The sequence below is a fragment of the Notolepis coatsorum genome (assembly GCF_963971535.1).
Source record: "Notolepis coatsorum genome assembly, chromosome: 6".
In the NCBI taxonomy this organism is placed as follows: Eukaryota; Metazoa; Chordata; class Actinopteri; order Aulopiformes; family Paralepididae; genus Notolepis; species Notolepis coatsorum.
In genome coordinates this window covers 152794678-152821180 of record NC_140170.1, presented here as the reverse complement: position 1 = coordinate 152821180, position 26503 = coordinate 152794678, and the positions used below count along the sequence as shown (strand labels likewise).

General features: G+C 43.4%; 1 protein-coding gene across 2 annotated transcripts; it reads left to right on the top strand.

The window, feature by feature from the left end:
* The first annotated feature begins 2480 nt into the window (after positions 1-2480).
* Positions 2481-25003, top strand: LOC311230797 (serine/threonine-protein kinase 35-like). 2 transcript variants are annotated; one of them, XM_084317174.1, is made up of 3 exons: positions 2481-3086; positions 6867-7615; positions 22219-25003. In XM_084317174.1, exons 1-2 carry the CDS (start codon positions 2567-2569, stop codon positions 7586-7588), a joined length of 1242 nt encoding a protein of 413 aa, XP_084173300.1. In that variant the 5' UTR covers positions 2481-2566; the 3' UTR covers positions 7589-7615; positions 22219-25003. The 2 variants fall into 2 exon arrangements, with proteins under 2 accessions (XP_084173300.1, XP_084173299.1); XM_084317173.1 differs by having other exon boundaries at positions 6855-7615.
* The last annotated feature ends 1500 nt before the right edge of the window (positions 25004-26503 follow it).

The window sequence follows — 26503 nt, the reverse complement described above, 5'->3', positions numbered from 1 at the left end:
AAACAGCAGCCTCCGCCCCCGGCTGCCGTCAAGATGGCGCGGCACATTGAGATGATGGCTCAGGCCCAGCAGAACCAGCAGAACTACCGGGTCAACATGAGCAACATGAACGGCCTGCACTCTCCGCAGCCCCAGTAGCACATGGTGCCGGGACCCCGGGGGACCCAGGTGATGCAGCCCGGCATGGTCCCGGGACAGTGGCCCGGAGCCGGGGGACCCATGCAGGCCTCCCAGCCTCAACAGCCGGGCCTTCCCCAAGGGCAGTCCCCGCAACAAGCCTTGACCATGCAGCAGGCCATGATGCCCCAGGAGCCGGCCCAGAGGATGCTGGTCCCTCAGCAGCCCGGCGCGCGGCCGCAGGTGCCCCAGAGGCCCGGCACCATCGCTCCCAACGCCCTCCAGGACCTCCTCCGCACCCTCAAGTCGCCCAGCTCAAGTCGCCCAGCTCGCCTCAGCAGCAGCAGCAAGTCCTCAGTATCCTAAAGTCCAACCCTCAGCTCATGGCCGCGTTCATCAAACAGCGGACGGCCAAGTATCACGCCAACCAGCCGCAGCAAGCAGGGCAGCAGCAAGCAGGGCAGCAGCAAGCGATGCAAGTGATGGCGGCCATGCCGGGAGGGGCTGTTCAGAGGCCCGGGATGCCTCCGCAGCAGCAGCAGCCTACAGCCCAGGGCATGGCTGCGTTGGGGCCCCAGGGGCAACTGATGAACCCGGCACATAACTCCAACCCCCAGATGCAGGAGCTCTACCGCCGGCAGTTTTTAAGGCAGCAGCAGCAACAACAACAACAACAACAACAACAGCAACAACAACAACAACAACAACAGCAGCAACATCTCGAAGTACGTCTGACGTTTCTCTACGTTAGCGAGGAGGATCAACAAGCAAATGAAGAAGGAAGGGAGACCATTTTGGACCATATAATAATACTGTAGTTGTGTTTAATGAGGTGTTGAAGGAATAGCATTATGTGTTTGATATGCACCAGTAACCTGTTTGTTCAGTGGTGAACGAGGTGTTGAAGGAATAGCATTATGTTGCTCCTACACCACATCATGTTCATATTAACATTTGTATTCTGTAGAATTATTTCTAATCATTATTCTTTCTTTATAATTTCTACATATTATTGATTGGTTTGGTAAAGTAAATGGGGGTTGAAATGGCTCTTTTAAAATATTTGTATATTAATAATAAGTGTCAGTTGTAACCTTTTTTTGTTTGACATGTTTGTTTATTTTCAGTTGATGATGATTTATTTCCTCCTTTCCCGCCCATACAATACAATACAGTAATAATACAATAAAGACACAGTTGTTTAAATGTTTATTTTCTTAATTTAATTTCCTATACAATGTAGGAACCGCACAAGTGATTGATTGGATGAAAATTGTATTAACAGATTGCAGAATGGGTACAATACAGTACGGCTCAATACACACAATTGTTAAGGGTATGCAGACCAGAGAAAGACTTTCGTCTTGTTTACATCAGGGTCCCCCATTTTCAATCCATCATAACATATGACATACACGACATACAGATAGACAGTACTGCTACATCTATACATTTATGACATACCAGATTTGCAAATACAGTATTGTTTGTGATACAAAAAGAGTCCAGAAAAGAGAGTATATACATTTGACGTAGAAACTGTACATTGGAGGAGGTTGGGTAGGTGGGGGGGGGGACTGTACATTGGAGGTGGTTGGGGGGGGGGGGGGGGGGGGGGGGGGGGGGTCGGGTAGGAGGGGTGGGTGGGTGGGGGACACTGTACAACTGTACAAGCAAAACTGTACATTGGAATATTGACAACCATACTTGGTCATTTACTGTACATTGGAGGGGGTTGGGTTACAACACAGGAGCAGAGTATAAACAACAGTACAGGAATGAGAAACAGTCTAAATGGGTTTTAACATTTTAGTTTATTTCATGCGGATATGATCTGTAATACCTGATCGGTACAATATCTACTAACCTGATCAATACAAGTCCCACTGTCCCCCCCCCTCTCATGGAACAAGGAACTCTTCAATCAATCACTCAACAACCGCATGTCAGCGCAGACGTACTTGCTTTTGATTTTGACGTTCAATTAACATGTTCGCTAACGGACGTAGAGAAACGTCAGACGTACTTCGAGATACTTCCGTACTTTCCGCCAATCAGCGCATTGTCCTGTCAGCGGGAGAAATGTCGTGGGAGCGGGCGGAAGTTGCCCAATCTGGAACAATCTCCGGGGCTGCAGCTGGACCCTATTGGAGTGAGTGGAGTCTCTAGATAAGCGAGATAAAGCTGGGAACGAGGTTAGGCTGAATCGCGTCTGGTGTGCCGGGGGCGTAACCCTAGTGCCAAGCTTAACCGGGGAAAGAACTTGCCGTCACACGATTGGTGCGACCAGAAACACCAGTGGCCAATCAGAGCGCAAAACGGGAACGCGGAAGCATGCGATTGAGAAGCCATACGTACATACTGTCGCTACAGTTGTGCGTCTCTCGCTGATGACAACATGTACAACTCACTCGCGTCTTTGCATGAGACGTAAAGAAGGCAGGGAGCCATGGATACGAAGCGGGACGACCTGCGGAGACACACTAGTGCCAGGAGAGCCGCCGCCGAGCGGCCCGTAGAGCAATACACTGTGCTGCTGGTGAAAAGGGAAAATGAAACCCCCCTCAGGTCGTTCAGCGGCGCGGGGGACACGGCGGACGACACTGATATCATGGACGACGACGACACTGGCTTTCTCAAACACGGGAGTCTGGAGCGCAGGGTCACGGCGGCTCCCCGGTACCGCCTGGTGCGGGAGGTGGGACGCGGCAGCTACGGCGTGGTGTACGAGGCGGTCGCCCGCAGGTCGGGCACAAAGGTCGCGGTGAAGAAGCTCCGGTGCGACGCGCCCGAACACGTCGAGCTCGCCCTCCAAGAGTTCTGGGCGCTGACGAGTTTGGAGAAGCGACACGAGAACGTGGTGCATTTGGAGGAGTGTGTTCTGCAGAGGAACGGCATGGCCCAGAAGATCTGTCACGGGAACAAACGATCCAAGCAGTACCTGTGCTTGGTGGAGACTTCACTGAAGGGTAGGTGTGTTCTCCTCGGTAGGCCAGAGGCCCACAGCAACACAGTCACTCGCTCTTTGTTTTGGCACAATATTGCATTATGCTTTGAATGGCCAGTGCCACACAAACAAGTAATGAAACTAGTTTGCTGGAATGTTGATAATGATAGTGATCAAACGCATCCGATCCACAGCAACTGTGACAGTTGATCACCTGCTAGCACAGGTTAGCCAGTGTTTATTTGAAAGCTTCAAGTGCTGTGCTCAGAGGGGGACACTAAAACCGTCACAACAAATCTGAAGCTGAAAAAACGACACCCCCGACATTAACAGTTTGAGTGCCAGCCATTAACATGGGAAACATGGTTAAATGCCAGGACCCACTTCAATGATAGCGTTGTGACCGCATAGTCTCTGTCTTACATTATGGCTATGTGTCTAATCTGCCTGTCGCTTATCAATGACTTGTTTGCAGTCAACATTGTCGAAACTGATTGTTTTTTAATCTGTTCATTTTCGTTTTATAGCATTTTGAAAAGCCCTCGTTTTTCAGGAAAATATATAGATTCCGTGATGAAAGGCATTTACTGGAATATTCTAGCATACACAACAACGTTGTCATTTTTCGGTCTATTTATGAATCGTTTTCAAATAAACGCTAGATTATCGATAGTATATGTGTACTTATGCACGCTATAGAGGCGGGCTGAAAAATCTATTCTCTCATTTCCTCATCAGCGATCACCGCGCACACACACAGGGCAAACACTTATATCTCTGTGAAAACAGCTCTGATTATCCTAAGACTTGTAAAATAAATTCCTTACCAGAGATCAGATGTTATCCAAAAAGATTATTCCAATTCCTGATCGCCATTCCAAATATCGCTTATTGATTAGTGTTGGGTCCTGTAAATACATAATCCACCCGTTTTCCGGGCCGGTGAGCACAATCGATCCTTCAGTTGGCCTTGCCGGAAAAGTAAAATGAGGAAACTGGCCACCCCCCCTGCATCAGTGTAAAGTAATGGGGTGCAGTACCACAGGGAGAGATGATAGGGGGTGGTATCTTACCAATTGAGCTCAGAGAGACTCTGCAGCACTAACCTGAGGCTCGATTGATGAAATATGAATTCAAATCGCCAATAAATAAAAAAAAACGACAAACAAACGCTATATAGCGTCGGGGGCACTCAAAGGTCGGCATGAGCTAACGACAAAAAGCGCCCGTGGCACTCAATGTGTTCCCATAATAAGCGTTTTCTGACTGAATTAACATCACTGTACTGTATCTTTAACCCAAACTACACATATTTTATGTTGCAACTGTCAAACTAGATGAATGTGTGCAAAACAGTTTTGGATGTGTGAGATTATGTACAACATTTATTGGTATTGTTTTTTGGTGAAGTGCCCCTTTTAACTTGTCAATTAAAATGTTTGTTGTTAGAGCTGCACATTCGTTATTAAAAGTGAAACACGGATTCGAAGTCTCCCCTACGGTGTCGCGAGCAGGGGTGGTAGCGGCGCGCCCGCCGGTTACCCCCCCGACCCTTTCTTCTTCTTATTATTATAACGTTACTACTTATGATTACAAAGGCATTCGATTTGTGGCATTAACGTTAGTATAGTTACACGTTCGTATTTACCAGACCATAGCAAGGCAAGCGTTACTCAATTAATATCTAAGTTCCTTTCTTTGCTCAGAGCGTGCCGAGTTGTACCCATTCTGCGGTCTGTTAATAAAGTTTTCAATCAGACAAGTGTATAGAACGAAGGGCTTTTATTATAACATTTCGTTGCAGTAAAATCATTATGCCTCGTTCCCTGAGGAGCGACGGCGTCGGTAATCCACTCCGGTCTCCGGTGGGAGCTAACGTACTATTAGCCGTGTTGTGATGGCTGAGATTCAGGAAGTAAAAGCGCTGCAAGATGCTCCAAGCATGTGACGCGTATCTCTTCTGACCAATCAGTGGTCTGCAGTGTTTCATGTGACTTTTCTGGTACCCAATAGGGTCGCTTGGAATCTCGACAGAGAAGTAGGGTATATCTGCAGAGCCGCAAGCCCAACGAGAGCGTAATAATAATAATAATATATTAAAAAACAGCTGTGATGCCGGTATTCAGCCCAACGCTGCGGTGGGCATGATGTAACAGCGATACCGCGGTAATACCGATACCGCGGCAGCTCTATTTGTTGTAGTTTAGCCTAGTAGTATAGTCATGCTTGACTCTATTGTATCACTGATATCACACTGAGTGACATGTGAAATTATTAATACATGTAGCAGACATCCCAGAAACCCAAATTGTGGTTATAGGTCGAATTAGTCCATCCTTACGTCTCTGCCCTTTGTACAGTTCCAGACACTATTGTATCGTCCTCAGGATGTTGAGACACTATTAAAGGAACACGCCAGCATTATGGTAAAATGTGCTTACCGTCTTCTCCATAGTCACAAGAAAATGGATACCAATTTCTACTGATCAGCTAGCCTAGCTAGTACACCTCTCCTGGAATTTTAAGATTGCTAATTTATGCATATCTGATTCCATTCATTTATGCTAAGCTAGGCTAGTTTCCAGCCGGATAGCTTTCTACTGAATGCACAGAGAGGACATTGATATCTTATCTTCTTGTCTGACTCTGGAGAAGATTGTAAGCACTTTTCCCATAATGCTGGCATGTTCCTTTCAATTTCAAGCCTTTCAAATTAGTTTAACCCAATAGACACACCTTTAAGTTTTGTTGTTGTTTATTTGTTCTTTCAAGATCGGTGTGTTTTACTCTTGTCCTAGTGACCTAATGACCTTTTCTACTTGGGGTTTATAATACAAGGCAAAGAATGTTTTAAGCTGGTTCAAACTGGTTCCTCCATCTCTTATCATGTGACAATTCAGATCCTGTGACAAATCCGATCCTGTGACAAATCAATTCAGATAGGTAGTGCTTATGGTGGAGGGAAAAAATCAATACAGCGATATATCGCAATCGTAATTTTTTTTGCTGCAATAGAAATTATTGGAGTGAGGCAGACAGACTGAAAACATTAGATAAAACAGATGTATATATTTTTTATTTTATATGTTGACCGTTTTCCATTGGGGACATCATTTACAGTTGAAAAAATTTAATAAATCGGAATATATCGCAATATTACAATACCGTGACTCTAGTATCGTGATATTGTGTCTTGGGACCTCCCCACAATATGATATTATGACAACACTAGAGTCACAATATTGTAATATTGCCATATATTGTAATTCTCACCTCTAGTAACTAGTAGCACCACCCTCAGCTTTTACCCAGAACACACACATAATGGGCTCCAGGGCCACTTGGCATTACAGTGGGAACAGCTTGGGTCATTTGTAGAGGCTATTCAGGGGGTCATATTACAAATTGACTAAGGCAGACCGATTTTAGAACTGTCAAATGGTCGGTGAAACATTACTTTACAATGATTGACATTTTAATGTAGAGGCCAGTACTGGTTGTCAACCAGGTACACAGTACACTAAATATTTCTTGAATTGTATTGAAATTAAGCATTACGATTCATAGTATGCAAGTTGGGTCTGATCCAGCAGGTTGTCGGGTTGGTTTGCCGTAGAGGCTTTGGGAAATGGTCAAACGGCCAATAATTACAGTCAGTAATTTGGCATAGCCTACGTCTTGTGATAATGTGTGCCTCAGACTGAGCCAAAAAAGATTGAGACTTGCACAGGTAAGAGGACAGAATAACTTTTATCGTCACGACATCCTATCCTCCTGTTGACTGGCGCAGTGTCCCTTTCAGGCGAGCGAGTGATGACCCACCTGGCGGAGCCCTGCTACCTGTGGTTCGTCATGGAGTTCTGCGAGAGCGGCGACCTGAACCATTTCATCCTGTCGCGCCGCCCTGACCCACGCACCAACGACAGCTTCATGCTGCAGCTCACCAGCGCCGTGGCCTTCCTGCACGAGAACAACATCGTCCACCGGGACCTCAAGCCGGACAACATCCTCATCTCCGAGAGGTCGGGCGCTCCAGTTCTCAAGGTCGCCGACTTCGGCCTCAGCAAAGTCTGCGCCGGCGTGGGAAGCGCCGGCCAGCGCAAGGCGGGGGAGGACAAGAACAAGAACCTGAACGTCAACAAGGTCTGGCTGTCGTCAGCCTGCGGCTCAGACTTCTACATGGCGCCCGAGGTCTGGGAGGGCCACTACACGGCCAAGGCCGACATCTTCGCCATGGGCATCATCATCTGGGCGATGCTCGAGAGGATCACCTTCATCGACGCAGAGTCCAAGCGTGAGCTGCTCGGCACGTACGTCAGGCAGGGCGCCGACATCGTGCCGGTGGGCGAGGCCCTCCTGGAGAACCCCAAGATGGTGCTGGACATCCCGCAGAAGCGCCGGTCGGCCATGTCTGATGAGGTGAGGAGGCTTCTGAAGGACATGCTGGCGGTCAACCCTCAGGACCGGCCTGACGCCCTGGAGCTGCGGGCCCGAGTGAACCAGGTGACGACGTGCGCCGCTTGACCCCCCAGGGCTGCGTCGTGTTTTCCGGTGAGCCTCTCATTTTCGTTGATGTTTTATTTAGTCACATATAAGGTACATGTACATTAGTGAAATGCTTGGTTCTGTATGACCCTCCTGCAATTGTGCTTCATACTGTAAAAAAATTAAATAAAAATAATAAACACTATACAAAATATATAAAACTAAAGTACAAAATGCAAAAATTAGGTAGAGATGTATGTAGTGCAAATCTTTTAGTAATAAATAGATCAAATATGGTGTGTTAAAGGAAAACTCCAACATTTTGGGAAATTAGCTTATTTAACATCTTCCCTGGAGTTAGACAAGAAGATACATACCTTTTTTGTCTCTGTGCGTGCATTTTAGCTTTGGGAATAGACGCTCCGTTAGCATAGCTTAGCTTCATCACTGGAAGTGTGGGAGGGTTAGAGCCTTACAGTGCCTTACAGTGTATTGCAAGGTCTGACATTGACCAAACTTGATATGCATGACCTTGGTGGGCTCTAGGTCAACTCCTGAAAAGGGGGTCAATGTCAGACTTTGCAATCAAAAGTTAGGGGGCTAATAACCCATGCCATAATTTCAGTGCGCCCCCTAACTTTTGATTGCAAGGTCTGACATTGACCCCCTTTTCAGGAGTTGACCTAGAGCCCACCAAGGTCATGCATATCAAGTTTGGTCAATGTCAGACCTTGCAATACACTGTAAGCAGGGAGCGAAATTAACTTCTTGACTCACCGGCCAGTGGCGGGTAGATGGGAAGAGTCTACCCGCCAAGCATATTTCTTACCTGCCAAAAATTTTTTGATTAAAAAAATATATATATATTTTATATATATATTTTTTTAAATAAAATATATATTATATAATCATACTTGTAGTTGTATTATCTGCGAGACATCGCCACCACGCAATAAGTCAAAATGCTTGCTATCTGCAAACAGCTCCACTGTCTGTGTGTATACTTGAGTAGCCTCCAGCTCCAGCAAGGATTCTCCGGCCCTGCAGCTAGACCCTATATTCAGCTAGACCCTACATTCAGCATGCAAGGATTCTCCGGCGATGCAGCTGGACTCTATTTATAACGTTACGTTACGGTTCTTTTGTCAAATCACATTCAACATGCCCTCAGCTAGAATACGCATTCAATCAATGTTATAAGACATTGATATCAGGAGCTATCTGTAGCTACTGCTAGCCCGGTAGATAACGTTAAGACAATTTAGTTTACTGGGACATTTCGATCTAACGTGAGCTAGCTAACGCGCGCTAACGAGGGAACGGAGGTATTATGCACTCGAGTAGACTATTGCTGGAGCATTTGTTGATATCAGCAGCTATCAGTAGCTAGCCAGCTAGATACCGTTAGACAATGCCTCGTCATGTATTAAACTAAAAGTGAATAGTTGACTGGGTCATTGTTTAAACAGTACGTTAGCTCATGGAGGTCCGATATAGACTAGAGCAGACGGAAGTAAACAAGCCAAATGATAGCTTCCGATTGGTCATTTGCTTTTTTTTCTCATGAAACCAGCCACGTCACTCTACTGTGATTGGACCGTTGACTTGAGTGCGATGTGGGACTTGTAGTTTTTTAACGATCTCGCGGCGGAGAAAAAAAAGACGATCGGCTATAATCTGTACTCGCACAAGAGTATCGTTATGAACTACACGTCCACACGGCGGGCAGCCCTCTAAGTGTCATGCGCCAAAGGTAAAAACAGACCGCCCCTGGCGGGCGGCGGGCTTTAGTTTCGGTCCCTGACTGTAAGGCACTGTAAGGCTCTAACCCTCCCCCACTTCCAGTGATGAAGCTAAGCTATGCTAACGGGGCGTCTATTCCCAAAGCTAAAATGCACGCACAGAGACAAAAAAGGTATGTATCTTCTTGTTTAACTCCAGGGAAGATGTTAAATAAGCTAATTTCCCAAAATGTTGGAGTTCCCCTTTAAGTGTTTAAAAGTTTTTAAAGGTGTCTAAAGTGAATGTTAAAGGTGAGTGTGCATATGAATGGGTTAGTGTAGCACAGCGGTTCTCAAACTACGGGTCGCGACCCAAAGTTGGGTCGCAGGTAGGTGACAGTGGGGTCGTGTATATATATATATATATAATCAAGAGAAAAACCGACGAGCCCAATTCGGACAGAGTTTTCCACCCGGCAGCTGTGTATTTATTTACCATGTCTCGCCCCTTCATCAACGGAGGCCGACACACAGTATTCCAATACACATCTCACTACATCCTGCGCATGTATAATCACGGAGACCACGTCTGGTCTTTTGTGTGTAACCTGGACTCTCAATGGATAGGTTTGTTGTCAGAAGCTGTGCCGGTTAGTAGTAGCGAGTGCGACACCAGCACTACTAAAACTAAACGGAGTAAAATAAGTTATGATCCTAAATACCTTGCATATGAAAGGAAACTTTCAAAATACACATTTAGATGTTTATTTACTACACTTTGTCATGCTGCGCCTGTAGATTTAGCCAAAATTCAGCGCGGTCACTCTCTGCCCAATATCATAAGAGTTGTAGGGGGGTTTGCCACAAACGCCGAGCTCTCATTGGCTGGTGCAGATTTATGGCAACGTGATTGGTTCAGATGCATCACATGCTCTGGCATTCCTGACATAGCTTTTCTCCACGGGACCTGTCGAAATGCCGAAAGGGCGCATAAAAGCCTCAAAGAAAAGTCGGGTCGCCAAAAAATTTCTAAATAAAATGGGGTTGTGGTATAAAAAAGTTTGAGAACCCCTTATGTTGCATAATAATCATTGAGCATGCAAAGAGGCAGTTGTTTGGGTGGATAGAGTCTGACTATTCTCTTATCCATGGCCCTGCAACACCTGGTGTAAATGTCCTGGAGAGTGGGAAGCCCACCTCCGATTGTGCGTTCGGCTGATCGAGCCACTCGCTGCAGTCTGCTGCGGTCGTGTGCGGTGCTATTCCCAAACCAGGAGCTGATGTCATGCTCACACAACTACCCTTTGACCTCTTGGGATCTCTCTGATGGGCATTTCTGTCTGTTGTCAGTCGTTCACAGTGACTACTCTGTTGTGGGATATTGTTATGGACTGTTCTGGTCCCTCTTATCAGTTGAATCCCATGTTTAAAGATTAGATAAGATATTCCTTTATTGATCCCCTCGGGGGAAATTCAGGCATCATAGCAGCATGCGGGAGGGGGGGTGGGGGTACAGGTATGGGCATGGTAATAGTAGGAGACATACATTTACGCTAGGCCTGCCGCGATAAGCAATAAATCGATTAATTGCCGCGATAATTAAAATTAATGCAATGATTTTGACGGGCGCGATTAATTGCTATTTGCGCGTTTGTTTTAATGAGGCGGAACCAGTGCCCCTTGTCAGTCACTGTCCGTGTTGGGAGGCGGGCCGCTGGCTTTACTACAGAGCAGAGAGCACAGCACAGGAGCTCCGTGGGGCAACACCACATAGCTTAACTACATTTCTCAATAGTGTTGCTCCTTTTAACCAAGTAGCGTTATTTGTAGTGTAACGTTAGCGTTTTAACGTTAGTAGCTAACGTTAAAACTAACTTAAAGTTAGTTGTTCACCAAAAATCTCAACATTTGTTTTATCATTAGCTCATGTCGATCTACTAGTAGCATCAGCAAGCTAACGTTAGCTGGCCCCAGTCCACTAGCAGCATGTCGATCTACCAGCAGCATCAGCAAGCTAACGTTAGCTGGCCCCAGCCCATTAGCTGCATGTCGAAGTAGTAGTAGCATCAGCAAGCGAACGTTAGCTGGCCCCAGTCCACCAGCAGCATCAGCAAGCTAGGATAATAACAACAATACTTCCGGTCCGGTCGGTGGGCTTCAAAATAAAAGTCTAAACACCGGAAAAGACGGAGCGGTGGGCTTCAAAATAAAAGTTTTGGGAAATAAATGTCTCAAAAAAAAATTCTCTAACCGGTCGCAATAATATCGCTTATCGCGATATTTTCGGGGGCAATTAATCGCCCAGCAAAATTTGTTATCGTGGCAGGCCTAATTTACGCAATAAAATTATAGTACAGTAAAAATAAGTAAAGTAAATAAGTTCCTCTTTTGATCTCTTGTTGTTTACAACTAATGTTAAGGATATTCTTCTGCCTCTCTGCTGAAGTTCAGCGGCTGTTCGCCCACAGTAGCTTCTGCCTCTCTGCTGAAGTCCAGCGGTTGTTAGCCCACAGTGGCTTTGATCAGTTGTCTCCCTTCTTGTCTCTATTGTCTCCCTTCTCGTCTCCGTTGTCTTCCTCGGGGCACACAGTGAGTTAACGGTCACATGTGGACCAGCGAGCAAAGTGGACCCTTCCAGGACGCGTGTATCACTTCCGCAACGGATTTAGTCGGAATTCGGTTTCCGGGTTGGCCTGATTGGCCGCGAATATATTATTATATATTGTCGCGTTGTGGAAAGCAGGATGAGAGAGCGTAGATTTCAGTGTGTATCATTTAATCATTTAACATTTGAAAGGCATACATTGTTGTCATAATACTTTTATTCAAAATGCTTCTTACTGTTACTGTTAGAGACTGTGCTAGACAAGATAAGTATGAAATAAGAGCCCTAACAGTGTTTATTATTAAGAGTCAGATAGTCCTAACAGTGTTTATTATTAAGAGTCAGATAGTCCTAACAGTGTTTATTAGTAAGAGTCAGATAGTCCTAACAGTGTTTATTATTAAGAGTCCTAACAGTGTTTATTATTAATTAACGTCATAAACCAACTACCAGATTCTCGTCACGCGTCACTGTACATCAGTGGAGGCTGACGCCTGACTGATTAACGAGAAACTGTACGCTGTAACATTATATGTTATTTCGCGTTGAAAAGTGATTCTTGCTTCCCGCGAGCGTCGCTGCAGCGGGGGGCGTGCCACGTGGCCGTCGCGGCCAATCAGTAGGGTTGGGCACCGAGAACCGGTTCTAAAAAGAACCGGTTCCTAACTTCCGGTTCTGGAACCGGAAGTAACATGTTTGCATTTCGATTATTTTTTTCGATTCCATCCTAAATGCCTGCATTAGTTTGTTTTCTGGGGGTTGTAATTACTCCTCCCGTGCTCCGCTCGTGCTCCGCTAGTAAAAAAAAAACACCAATGAAGAAGAACATCCTCTTGGAGTAGTCGCAAAACAAAACATGGAACAGAGGAAACGCCGTTCGAAAGCTTGGCTTCATTTCACGTTAATAAAGGACGGGTTGGCACAGTGCAACACCTGTGACAAACGTATTTCCAACAAAGGAGGATGCAGTTATAGATAAAGTTATAGACTACCAATTGCTAAAACGGTGTCAAATCTGTTCATAGTTGTTGAACGCTCGCAGCGTGATGCTCATTCTAACGTCAGCCAGCCTGGAGCGGCTGCTGCTGCTACCAGCCAGCGACCGCAGCCAGCTGGGTAGTTTCTTCAACCGCAACGCGACACCCCATTCACTTTGGCCGCAAGGGGAAAGCTGTCGAAGGAGCGAGTTGCAGAGTGCCACAGAGAGTAACTGCTTATGTGGTGAAAAGGCTGCATCCCTTTTCAGACGTTGAATCGCCCACATTTTGGTAAGCAATAAGAATAACGTTAAGCTAACTAACTTAGCATGGTAGGGTAGCTACTAATAGTTATCTACCCCTGACCTAACGTTACAGTAACAGTTCAGGTTTAACTGTATTGACAGATTTGTCTTTGGCACGTTAATCGTTATGTCTCTCTCTCTCGCTCCCTCCCTCCCTCTCTCTCTATATTTCTCTCTCTATCCCTCCCTCTCCTTCATGTAAATATAGATACATTCACGTTGTCTTATCACTGTCTGTCACTGACTAGCAAGTCTTAGTGAGGCTGAGAAGTGAGAACAGCCATACATATATAAAAATGCATTTGTGTGATGCAAGTCAATAGATGAGATGAATGAATGACCCAAGCGAACTTGTGAGTTGAATGCAAATAAGAGTGACACAGAGGTTACAGGGTGTTTCTGTGTACTGTATATCTTATGTTTGTTTTGTGTTTGCAGGGCTATGATCCATTCAATTAATCCAAAGTACACCCCCCCCTACAAGGGACTATTTAGCTAACACATTGATCCCATCTTGGTACCAGGTTGAAAAATCTAATCTAATCTCTCAGCTTAGTGAGGTCAACCACATCTTACTTACTTCATTTATTAAGTTAAGAGGTTCATGTACATATGTGCCTTTTCAGTTTACAGTTACAGTTATTTAAGTTTGAGAGACGGCCCGGCAGCTCTTTGTTTTTTAGACTGACTGCTGCCAACTTGCAATGTTATTTCAGCAGGTTTCAGTTTATTAAGTTAAGAGTTTCATGTACATATGTGCCTTTTCAGTTAGTTATTGAAGTTTGAGAGACTGGAGCAGGGGGAGAGACGGGAGCAGGGGGAGAGGGGAGCAGGGGAGCAGGGGGAGAGAGGGGAGCACACACATACAAACACACAAATACACATACACACATACTGTATGGTGGACTATGACAAGAGGCAAACCAAGCTGGCACATGCCAAGGCCGGAGACGCCTCCCTGCTCTTTATTTAATTTGTCACATGACTGTTTTATTTTGTTTCATATCTCAACACCCACCTGGGCTGCAGCTCTTTGTTTTTAGACTGCTGCCAACTTGCAATGTTATAAGAGTTTCATGTACACATGTGCCTTTTCAGTTTACAGTGTATGTAAAATATATATATATTTTACAATATATATTATGTGAATAATATGGAAAAAAAGGATTTTTCAAATAAATGTTCTCCTGCGAAATAAGCTGTGACCTGTTTTGACCTGCACCTCAAAGAATCGGAATCGAGAATCGTTTAGAACAGGAATCGATAAGGAGAATCGGAATCGGAATCGGTCAAATCCAAACGATACCCAACCCTACCAATTAGGCCAACCCGGAAACCGAATTCCGACTAAATCCGTTGCGGAAGTGATACACGCTTCCAGGACAGAAGCGGTTGTTGTCGACGTCATTGTTCCTTGTTCTGCTTATGGACGTGTTCAGGAAATTACACGGAATGGTTTTCTATGTTTCTTTGCTATGTGTCCACTAAAAGCCTTTTTTTCAAGGCGGACCGCTTTGAAAAAAAAAAAAAAAAGCTTGGAGCGTTTTTCTGAGGCTCGCGCCAGCCACGGCTCCGCCCCTTCCTCGATGAGTTACATTGATGAGCGCGCTCCTTTCCAAAAGTTGAACTAGTTTCAACTTTATGAGCTGGGAGCGCTCCGACCAAAAACGCTGCCGCCGAAAGCTCATAAAATGTGAGGCGCGGCGCTGGGAAGAGGAGCACGCCTAGGCCTGCCGCGATAAGCAATAAATCGATTAATTGCTGCGATAATTAAAATTAATGCAATGATTTTGACGGGCGCGATTAATTGCTATTTGCGCGTTTGTTTTAATGAGGCGGAACCAGTGCCCCTTGTCAGTCACTGTCCGTGTTGGGAGGCGGGCCGCTGGCTTTACTACAGAGCAGAGAGCACAGCACAGGAGCTCCGTGGGGCAACACCACATAGCTTAACTACATTTCTCAATAGTGTTGCTCCTTTTAACCAAGTAGCGTTATTTGTAGTGTAACGTTAGCGTTTTAACGTTAGTAGCTAACGTTAAAACTAACTTAAAGTTAGTTGTTCACCAACAATCTCAACATTTGTTTTATCATTAGCTCATGTCGATCTACTAGTAGCATCAGCAAGCTAACGTTAGCTGGCCCCAGTCCACTAGCAGCATGTCGATCTACCAGCAGCATCAGCAAGCTAACGTTAGCTGGCTCCAGTCCACTAGCAGCATGTCGAAGTAGTAGTAGCATCAGCAAGCTAACGTTAGCTGGCCCCAGTCCACTAGCAGCATGTCGAAGTAGTAGTAGCATCAGCAAGCTAACGTTAGCTGGCCCCAGTCCACCAGCAGCATCAGCAAGCTAGGATAATAACAACAATACTTCCGGTCCGGTCGGTGGGCTTCAAAATAAAAGTCTAAACACCGGAAAAGACGGAGCGGTGGGCTTCAAAATAAAAGTTTTGGGAAATAAATTTCTCAAAAAAAAATTCTCTAACCGGTCGCAATAATATCGCTTATCGCGATATTTTCGGGGGCAATTAATCGCCCAGCAAAATTTGTTATCGTGGCAGGCCTAAGCACGCCTGTCGCGTCTCCAGCATAGAAATGAATGACAGAAAGGAGCTGACGACTCATAAAACGCCCCTGGTGGACACAAGCCCTTATCGAGTCTGGAGTACATGAGTAACGGAGAAGGGTCGTGGAGGTCAGATGAGGTCGGCGAGTCCGGGCACATTTAGATTTCTGTTTCAGTGGCAAAAACAACCACTTTTAGTGGACGTATGTTACTTGGTGTTGGTAATCAAATAAAAAGAATAGGGAAACATTTTCACAGGACATTAATTATGACCGGAGAGATTTAAACATGTCAGACTTCAACTGATTTTGCCAGTAAAAATACAGTGTTTGGGTTGAAGCACACATCAAGGTAGCAAATGTATCTGCTGTTATGAAATGCTGTCAAACCAGTGTGTGTGACCAGGATAGGTGTGTCATGACTAGGGTTGGGCACAGAGAACCGGATCCAATAGGAACCGGTTCCCAACTTCCGGTTCCGGAACCGTTAAGAAGGTTCCGGAAACCGAAATAATTTTTTTATTTACATTTTTAATTAATTTGTCACATGACTTTGTTTTATTTACACCCACCTGGGCTGCAGCTCTGTTTTTTAGACTGCTGCCAACTTGCAATGTTATTTCAGCAGGTTTCAGTTTATTAAGTATTAAGTTAAGAGTTTCATGTACATGTGCCTTTTCACTTTTACAGTTATTGAAGTTTGAAATTACGTAATTTGAATACCCTAGTTACAGTACAGCAACCAAATTAAACTGTATCAAGTCAACTGACAATGTGAATAGTATGAAAAAAAGAAAGGATAAAAAAAAATAATAATAATCTCCTGCGAAATAAACTGTGACATGTGTTTTGACCTGCACCTCAAATAATTGGAATCGAGAATCGTTTAGAACAGGAATTGGAATCGTTCAAATCCAAACGATGCCCAACCCTATGACATTGGTCGCTCACCTCCCCTTGTGACCTTCTCCTTTCCCGCTCTCGTAACCGTCTGTCACTCTGCATTGCACCGGACGCAATGCTGATGGAACGCAGTTACCACCTCATTTCACCCATTGCGCCTCCTCTGTGGATAGCAAACTGTGTTTCAGAGCAATTTGCGCCGGCTTAGCGTCAGAAAAAGATGCGCAATCCCTAGGGCTGCACTATTTTGGGAAATAATCAAATTTTTCGGACTGATATTGCGATTAAATTTGTGATTATAATTTTTTTTAAGCAGCCCCACAGAGGTTTATTGTAAAATGCAGCTTGTATTTGACCTACCTGTTGGGTCTGTTCGGGACACAGAGCCTGAAAATGTTTCTTTTTACCTAGGAATCAATACTGGGACCCAACGGTACCTTTGTTTTCTGTACTTTACTCTCCCTCTCTGAAGTCTAAACTTCACAACACGCAATCTAAAACCCCTTGCCTCCCTCTCCCAAACCGTTCCAACAACAATAACAACAACTTGCAAAGGAGATATTGTATCTCAATGGGACTTCCTCGTTAAATAATAAAAAATATATAATAATAATAAAAGCTATTGCGATATTTTTTTTGCGATTTGCTAATTGCATCATTTCAAATTTCGATTTAAAATCGAATCGTTCAGCCCTAGCAATCCCTTTGTGAATTCGCCCCACAGTGTTGGCGATGAAGCCTCCTTAACACATTGGTTGCCGGCCGGATATGACGAATTATCGCTTGGATGCCAGCACGTTAATCAATGGGAGGACGAGCACATTTGCGAGCGATTAAACTATATCTTAAATTATGGCTATGGGTCTAATACACCCGTCGCTTATCAATGACTTGCTTGCAGTCAACATGTACGAAACAGATTGTTTTTTCATCGGTACATTTCCGTTTTATACCATTTTGAATACAAGTATAGTTTTGGAGATTTCTAGAAAGAAAAAAAATGGCGATAATAGCCATTTACTGGAATACACAAAACACGTTGTCATTTTCCGGCTGATTTATGAATCGTTTTCAAACTAGCAACGATGAAACAAATGTAATGATTGTTTCGTTCATCGCATAGGCTATTTCATTTTAGCCTATTTTAATAGAGCTCTGGTTGTATAGTATAGAGCTCTGGTTGTATAGAGTTCTGGTTGTATAGTATAGAGCTCTGGTTGTATAGAGCTCTGGTTGTATAGAGCTCTGGTTGTATTGTAAAGAGCTCTGGTTGTATAGAGCTCTGGTTGTATTGTATAGAGCTCTGGTTGTATAGAGCTCTGGTTGTATTGTAAAGAGCTCTGGTTGTATAGAGCTCTGGTTGTATAGAGCTCTGGTTGTATTGTATAGAGCTCTGGTTGTGTATTTTATAGAGCTCTGGTTGTATAGAGCTCTGGTTGTATAGAGCTCTGGTTGTAAAGAGCTCTGGTTGTAAAGAGCTCTGGTTGTATAGAGCTCTGGTTGTAAAGAGCTCTGGTTGTATTTAGAGTTGTTCTGATACCGATACCAGTATCGCAAATGCCGCCGATACTGCCTAAAATGCTGATATCGGTATCGGCGAGTACGCCGAAAGTCTAGCCTCCGATACCATATGACGTAATTTATCAACAACACTGCAGTCTGCTGAGTGAGCATTATAAAACAAGCGTGTTTTTAATCGACCGTGAATTAAAGTGTCAATGCTGTTTGTCATTTTAACAGTAGATACTTTGTCATTTTAACAGTAGATACTTTCTTAAATGCCATCGTCCCGAGAGAGGGGTGTTGACGGGGAGCTCTGATGTGTTCGTTGCTGGTGTTATTTAGCATTAGCTGAAGCGCTAACCGAAAGCTAGTTTTAGCTTTAACGTTACCTTGGCTAAAGTTGGGGCTATTCATAATCCAGCAATAATGGCTGCAGACCTGCAAGCAAAGTACAGCCAGTTGGCACAGGAGTATTCCAAGGTAAATCACTTTTTCATCAGTAACGTTACATTGTTTGTATTTCCATCTAACGTTAGCTGACGCTAACCTAGCTCACGCTAATGTGGCTAACTGATCGACCTCTCGCACACAATTAATGACATGTTGCGGACAGCCATATCGGTGACAATGTTTAGCTTTTAGTGCCAAATGATAAGAGTCTGAGGCGGAGTCTCAAAAGAGAATGTTGAATATTTATTGTGCATTGAAAATCACAACAGCGCCTCTGCTACAAACTGAAGTTACCGGAGCCTACTGGAGTGCAACAACGTATAACGTCCGTGCGGAATCAATGTCCCAACAACCATTCCGTGGGTGAACTCATTGAGATAGTTGTCAATTAATGATACTAATACTAATCTATACAATCACCTGTTGTTGAATAAATACCATTACTTTATAGTTATTACTAAAAACAGTATATATAAAACAGTAGCTGGGAAAAAAAAACGTTTTATAATTTTATTTTATTTTTTAATGTGTGCACTGGTATCGGATCAGTATCGGTATCGGCCGATACCCAAAGCTTAGGTATTGGATCGGGAAGGAAAAAATGGTATCGGAACATCTCTAGTTGTATTGTATAGAGCTCTGGCTGTAAAGATGTCCCGCCCCTTGGCCTGGCCGTTTGTATTACATCACATTTAGCCCACGTCTACTCTTATTAATTAGCAGTATTTATTGGACTTTTCAGGCTGATGTCCTTCTCCCTTTCTGCAGAACTGGAACGGCTTCAAAGAGATTTGTGACAGTGTTGTTTATATTGTCTCGCCTGATTGCAGTGTGTGTGCCGGGGCGTTGAGCTGGCGTGTGTCTCACTGCAGTGTGAATGCTGTGGCTGAGTCAGCCACTCACGCAGCCTGGTAATGTACTGCAGCAGAGCCAAGCTTAATTTATACTTCTGCGGAGACTGAGAGCGCAGAGTCACAGAGGCCGTTGGAGAAGAAATGTCACTACGCACCACAGACACCACAGCGGTAATGACTGGGCCTGAGAGCAATGGGTCGGGACTTCCTGTGAAATCCCACAACTTCAAATCTTGTTTTTCTTTTCAACAAAACTGTTTCAGTGGAGGCTGGCAAGGCAAATTAACTCCACCACCATGTATGTATCCACTCCTGAAAAATTATAATGGGATGAACGTCATTCTTGATTATTCTTAAAAGATCGTCATGCACCTATTATGCTCAAAACTGTCATCTAGAATTTCTAGATCATTATCCTTGTAACTAGGGCTGGCTATCGCCACTGATTTCTCAAGGTCCCGAATCAAGATTCAAGAGGTTTATTCATCACATACATATTTCGATTTCCGATCAAATTCGATTCAATGCTATAAAATCGAAATTGTTCAAGGAACCCTCTTAACATGTTACATTGTTAAAAATATCGATGTTTACATTAAGAATTTACTCTCAAAGCAGTTACATGAATGTACTTTTTATTGGAACATTGGCTTTTGCATATGTCACGTCTCTGGCCTGGGTGATGTCTCAGTAAGTGGGTTCGTAGATTTGTTGTATTTCCACAATCATTATCTATGTCTGTCACTATAGCCAATGGAAATGCTAGAAATGGTCACATGGGCTAGGAGAACCAATGGAAAATGCCTATCCCGAGGCCAAACTTAATTGCCGACCCCTGGTCTACACCCTCCCCAGACCGGCAGTGGGGCAATGCGTGCAACGACCAGAAAGGAAATTGGCATAATTAGAATTTCAAAAAATAAAAATAAAAAAATAAAAAATATATATATATATATATAAGATCGATCTTGAGATTTTATGAATCGCTAATTCAAATGAAGATCGATTGGGATTATTTTTTATTTTTTTAACCCAGCCCTACTTGTAACAACTATTTGTGAAGGAATTGGTGAAGGAATTGAACAAGAGGCTTGGTGTTTTTCATTGAAACCTAACCGACTTCGAAAGCTAATTTTGAAATCTGCAAGCTAGCGGCTTCCTAGTTGACTGGAAACCAGGCTATCGTCCGTGTGCTTGACGGACTGCCATGAAGGATCTGGGTGCGTGCGAGGTGGCGCTTGGAATGGAGACATGCACACCCGCGCTAGACCATAAATCTGGCTTGAGGTGCTGCACTGACTCGGCACATCTCCCGTCAAAGACCTCGCAGGCTGTGGGGCTGAGCACACTGTTGCCGTGGTTGACTGAGCCCGCGCCGTTGACGGTGGCGTTGTTTTTGGCATTCATTTTCATAGTGAATGCAACTGCTGTCCACTTAGAGGCACTGCTAGCAGAATCTCTATCGATATGTCATTGTACATTCAATTGTACCTGTAGCCTGGCAAGATTTCAGCAGAAACATGTTGAGACCCATGAGAAGGAAGGACAATTGACGAGACTGCGCAGAGTCCTCTATTTTGTATTGATATCGCGTGGGAGCGGGTCCAGATCCACAGGAGTTGTGTTGAAGGCATTACGGCTCAAAATCTCCGGTTTAACTCTTAATATATAATGTGCTTTAGCTTTAATTTGGTCCTATCCTAAACTCGCAAACCTCTAAGCTGCAAACTAAAGATATGTCATGGGAATGGGAGAGACTTGTGCGTCATGGCTTAATGGTCAGATTTTTATGGTGTAACCATGGCAATGAAACAGTGACGGCATGGGTGTGCACTGTAATCACACTGGCATTGAAATTATCTCAGTGTTTCTATGAAGGCCTTTCACTGTCCCAAGGGTTATACGATAACTGTGAAGAATGATTGATGTGTGTATATGGTACCATAGGTAGGGTTGGGGTATCTCGCGTAGCTCAATACAATAGACACGATATAGACGTATACAGACAATGACAGTTTCTCAGTCTTCACAGTTATGTCTGCATCATGAATCAAAAAGTAAGCACATGATACAAATAAAAAATTCAAGTAAATCATATCTACCAATAATAATAGAAACGTGATAAGATAAAAGCAGGTGTATAAAACAGGTGTATAAAAACAAGTGTGTGGGGAACAGACAACACGTCAAAGGTCAAGGTCCCCTGCACTAGGTTGCGCTGTTGTACAGTCTGATGGCTCACGCTAGATCAATCTGTACCAGATTTTGGTACCTTTACATGTTTAGTAGACTAGACAAGAGAGAGCCTTTTCCACAAATATATATATTACTGACTCATCTCTTGGGTCTTTGGAAAGACCAGACGAGGAGTCAGAGGGGTTTGATCATATTGGATGGCCAGATAATGTTGATATTCAAACACTTAAAAACATGATCATGTGATTTATTCTGTGTGGTGTGTTACAACAATAAATAACTCAATGTTCTAAATAAATAACAATGTTGAAATGGAGATGTTTGGATTATTATAATTTTTTTTTTACAATTACTGTTATTACAGTGACTGTGAAGTACTGGAAAACAGTACCATTTGTTACCAATACCGAATCCCAGGAACTGGTACTGGTACCGGTATTTGTTCAAATGTGAACGGTACCAAACAATACTCATTAGGTTTAATGGGCTGTGCTTTTCTCTCCCTTTTCCTTTTTTTTTCTTTTTTTTTCGGAATGTACCACTTTTTAACATTACTTCACACTGACTTCCGCTTTCCCCCCCATCTTTCCGTAGACTCATAATCTTTTCCGGAGCTGCTAAATCACAGAGGGACTCTTCCCACATCGGAAGACTGTGAAACTCCATCAAAAGGAAACCGGAAGCGAAAGGAAGCTCAGATTTTTCTTTGGACTCGTTTACAGGGTGGTTTATCGCGATACAGGGAATGTTGAATTTGAGCCGGAAATATTGTAAAATCAAGATGAGCGAGGATATTTGTGTTGGTACAGGCTCTATCCACAGCCGTGTGTTTTTAAAGTGAATGTGTTTAGTTTTCGGCACGGCCGGCGGCACTATTTATCCAGACACACTGCTCTCCTCACCGTCTCAGGCTCTTAGTGCCACGTTTTCAGTTTGCATGTTTCACCTGTTCAACCACTTCCATTTAAAGCGGTGAGGTTTCACCCCCAAGGATCTGACCTCATTTAGACTCCCGAAAGGGTTGAAACACAGGAAATTTAGCATCTTGATAGCCTATACTGTAAATTAAAAACCCTTTAAAAAGGCCTTGGACCTTTTAATCTCCCGTGATCAAATTTTTACACGGTTTATTTACAGCCACGGTGCCTTAGAATTGTTCATCCGTTTGAAGTGTGACATGGATTTGTACGTTTTTATCTTTCTTTGATTTGTCACTTGTGATTTTCTCGTGCACAGTATAAATGCCCCGTTTGAATCTCTGTTGCTCTCATTATGTGAGTGTTTGTGTTTGTCGAAGCTAATGGGTGCCAATTTAAGTGCAACGTTGTGGGAAGTATCATGAGATTTTCAACTATTGCCTCTGACATTGCTATGTGTGAAACATCACAACTATTTTTTTTAAACAAGTGTCTTATTGTAAAACAAAAAAGTAGCAGGTGCCCTACCAGCAAATCCCAGAGTGATTCAGAGATTAAAAGTTTGCTTAATATCCCTGAAAACGAGACATTTAATATCTGCTTTTAGAAAAAATAGAACTCAGTTTTTTTTTTACAGGCAAATTTGTGTCGGTCTCACTTAGTTATATTAAAGGAGTAATGCCATTAAGTTCTTTACTAATGCTACCTGATAATTTATTGGAGAAAAGAAAATTGGGCAATTGGTAGCTCAATTGGTCATAATAGTTTAAGTTATTATTGATATGTGATTACAAGCAGTTACCCCCATGAACCATAATTCATTGGTTTATATTTTTGAACAATCGTTTTATTCTATTAGTATTGAAGATCTTGGCATATCGGAAGAAAAGAAAACGCCTGAATATAATATCCTCAAAATGTACTGCATTGAGGTTCATGCAAGAAAAGGCGCAAGAAGCATTAGGGTCTCATTTGCATCTCATACGTAGAATGTTCCCCAACAAGTTGTGGTTTATGGAAAATACTGATCCTTTCTTTTATTATACTACCTCATGTCTTTCTGCACATTTACAAGGATTTTTTTCCCTTTCTGAGCCAATATTTGTGTTCATTTTAGAGATGAGATTATTTGCTAACATTCCTTGGTTAGAGGAAACACTTCAAAAGTACACATTTATTTGATGTAGTATTATTTCTCTGTTGCGAGCCTTTACCTTTCCTGTTGAAAATGCCTTTATAGATTGTAAGCATGTTTAGGGTGTTCCTCCACTGTGGGATCTTTTTGCTTACATTTTAGCAGATGTTTACATGTCTTTAGATTACAATATTTGTCATAACTTGATTTGGCTAATTTCTTGAACTTTTTTTTAAAAAGAAGTATAAATATGTTGGTGAGAATTTTACAAGCTATATGCTTAATAAAAAAAGAGAAGAAAAAACAGGTATTGCAGGGAAAATATGTTGGTGAAGCCTTTTCTCTTATCCCCTGCTTTGATCTTGAATAGTTCTAATTTATAAATTATTATTTGGATTTTATTTGTCTTATTGCCTTTTTTAAACGGCTACATGTAGAATTTGAACACATTGACATTTGTTCACATCAATATATTATTGTCAACTATTCAGAAGGTTTGGCATCATCACTAGTCCTGCACGGCAGAGTTTGGCAGCCTGTGTGCATCTCCAGGTGTTATTTGAAGGGAATTCTGCTGGATTCATGCTCTGTAACTCGTTGGTAAACAAGAGTGTGTTCTGTTCTTCCGTCGTCTTGCTTCTGCACTTGTGTGTCACAAGTGCCTCAGCGGGAGAGGAGGCAACATCCTCTTTGTGACGGGAAACGAGATTCATGGGAAATATAGTCTTGAGGAAAACTACAACTTGAATCTGCATTAAGGCTATATATTTTCTCAAGGCCTACATTACATATATATATATAAGGTTAAGGTAATAATACCAAGCTTCCATAATCAAACTTCACAATGATATTGATGTTGAAAAAGTCTACATGTATACGCTTTAACTAGAAATTACTAAATGGTTAACTCATGTTGATTGAGAATTAAAAATTTGTTTTGTTTCAAGGGCATAGGAGTCTATGTAGATTCTGTCAGATGGTCTGTACAGTGGTATGGTACCTATCACTGAACTCTAATGGACAATCGGGACAACCCTGGTAGATTCCTTGGGATTTCACTTTTGACACGTCTATGCAACGCTCAGTCACTAGATACACTGTCACAAACCAGGTTACGTCTCTTTTGAGTCATCTGCTTCTCACCTTCAAAGGGATAGTAGAAAACTATCTTGCTGTTGTCAAGTGTATTATTTCCCCCACCCGTTCAGTGGAATATGTATCTGGTTCTAGATGCTATTGGAGCAGGTTGCTTCTGTGAAATGTTCTTTTTCTTTTATCAATCTTTGCACATCCTCTTTTTTTCTTCTCAATAAAGGATGAAAACATTGCTTGTCTTAAGTGTTCTTTTAGTAATAGTTATTTTCCCTTAGAGTATTGTAGAAAGTACATGGCTTATTGGAGGCTTGAGCTAATGCGTCACTAAGAGAACATGTTCTCTTAGTGACGCATTAGCTCTTAGTTTTAATGACCGTTGGCAGCTGGGTGGACCCGTTTCTTTTCATTGCACTGTTCCCACAGAATATAGGCAGGCTCTTATTGCCAGGAAACGACAGAACAAGTTTGATATAATTCTCCAGGGGAAGGGTTTCAGCATTGCCTACATACTTCTCTACTGTACTCATTTACCATAGATGGAATACTGTCTGGAAGTGATGTGTGGTGTCTGTTTCCTGTATGATCTTGTCACCTCAGGCTTGCTCCGTTTGGTTAAAACGTATTTTTAAATACCTGTAACCGTAGGTGTTGAATCGGATGTGATCGTCTCAATAGTTCTTTTTTATTTTCTTTATTTAACCAGGCAGGTCAATTAAGAACAAATCCTTATTTTCAGTGACTGCCTGGCGAGAGGACAAAAGGTCCCCTTGAGAGGGTAACTGGGAGAGACAAAAATAAATAAAATAAAATAGAGACCGATGGTAGAAACATCAGATGTACAGGAGATCGTTAAAACACACATCAAAGCATGAAGCAGAACAGTCAAATTACTGTTAAAAGGCTGGATGACAGTTGCAGGTGTGTAATGTATAGAGAGGAGAAGGGGAATCAACATGTGAAACAGTCAGCTAGGGACTGTTTCTGCTTAAACACATGGAATGACGGAAGTGATGAAGGTTTAAGGGAGTTTTGGAGAGAGTTCCAGTCATTTGCTGCAGCAAAATTAAAGGAATTCTGGCCTAAGACCGTGCTGGCCTTGGGAATTGATAGTGATGTGATCACTGGACCTTAGTAGCCCCTTACGTGACTGCGATCTGCAAGCCAGGGGCTTTTCGTATCCGCAGTCACTCTCCGCTATGCCACCACCAGGCTCATATTAAGTACCAAGCGCTGAATTCTGAGCTGGGGGTGGGTCAAAAATATATCAGATATGAATTTCAAAGATACCCAGCGTACAATATGGGTTTAACACAGCTTTACGGTGGGGTCTGGAAGCTCGGAGTTGCTAATAAAGGGTACTAATAAAGGTACGTGCTGTATCCAACCAACTTACTGCTTATCTCTTACAGAATGACCTCCTAGACCCCAATCAGTCTGGCTTCCGGACTGGCCACTCCACAGAAACGGCCCTCATTGCGGTCACAGAGGCACTTCACTTAGCAAAAGCGAAAGGCCTCTCCTCTGTCCTGATTCTCCTAGATCTATCTGCAGCCTTCGACACAGTCAACCATCAGATCCTCCTCGCGGCCCTCGCAGGAATGGGAGTGGCTGGATCTGCGCTGACATGGCTGACATCATACCTCAATGACCGCTCCTACCAAGTGTCATGGAGAGGGACTCTGTCGGCCATCCGCCCCCTCCGGACGGGTGTCCCCCAGGGCTCGGTCCTAGG

Bases quoted from the DNA above. Each gene is read 5' to 3' on its own strand.
- LOC311230797 (XM_084317173.1), top strand. From the start codon at position 2,567: ATGGATACGAAGCGGGACGACCTGCGGAGACACACTAGTGCCAGGAGA. The intron at 3,087-6,854 runs GTAGGTGTGTTC...TGACTGGCGCAG, and splicing joins GGTGGAGACTTCACTGAAGG to TGTCCCTTTCAGGCGAGCGA.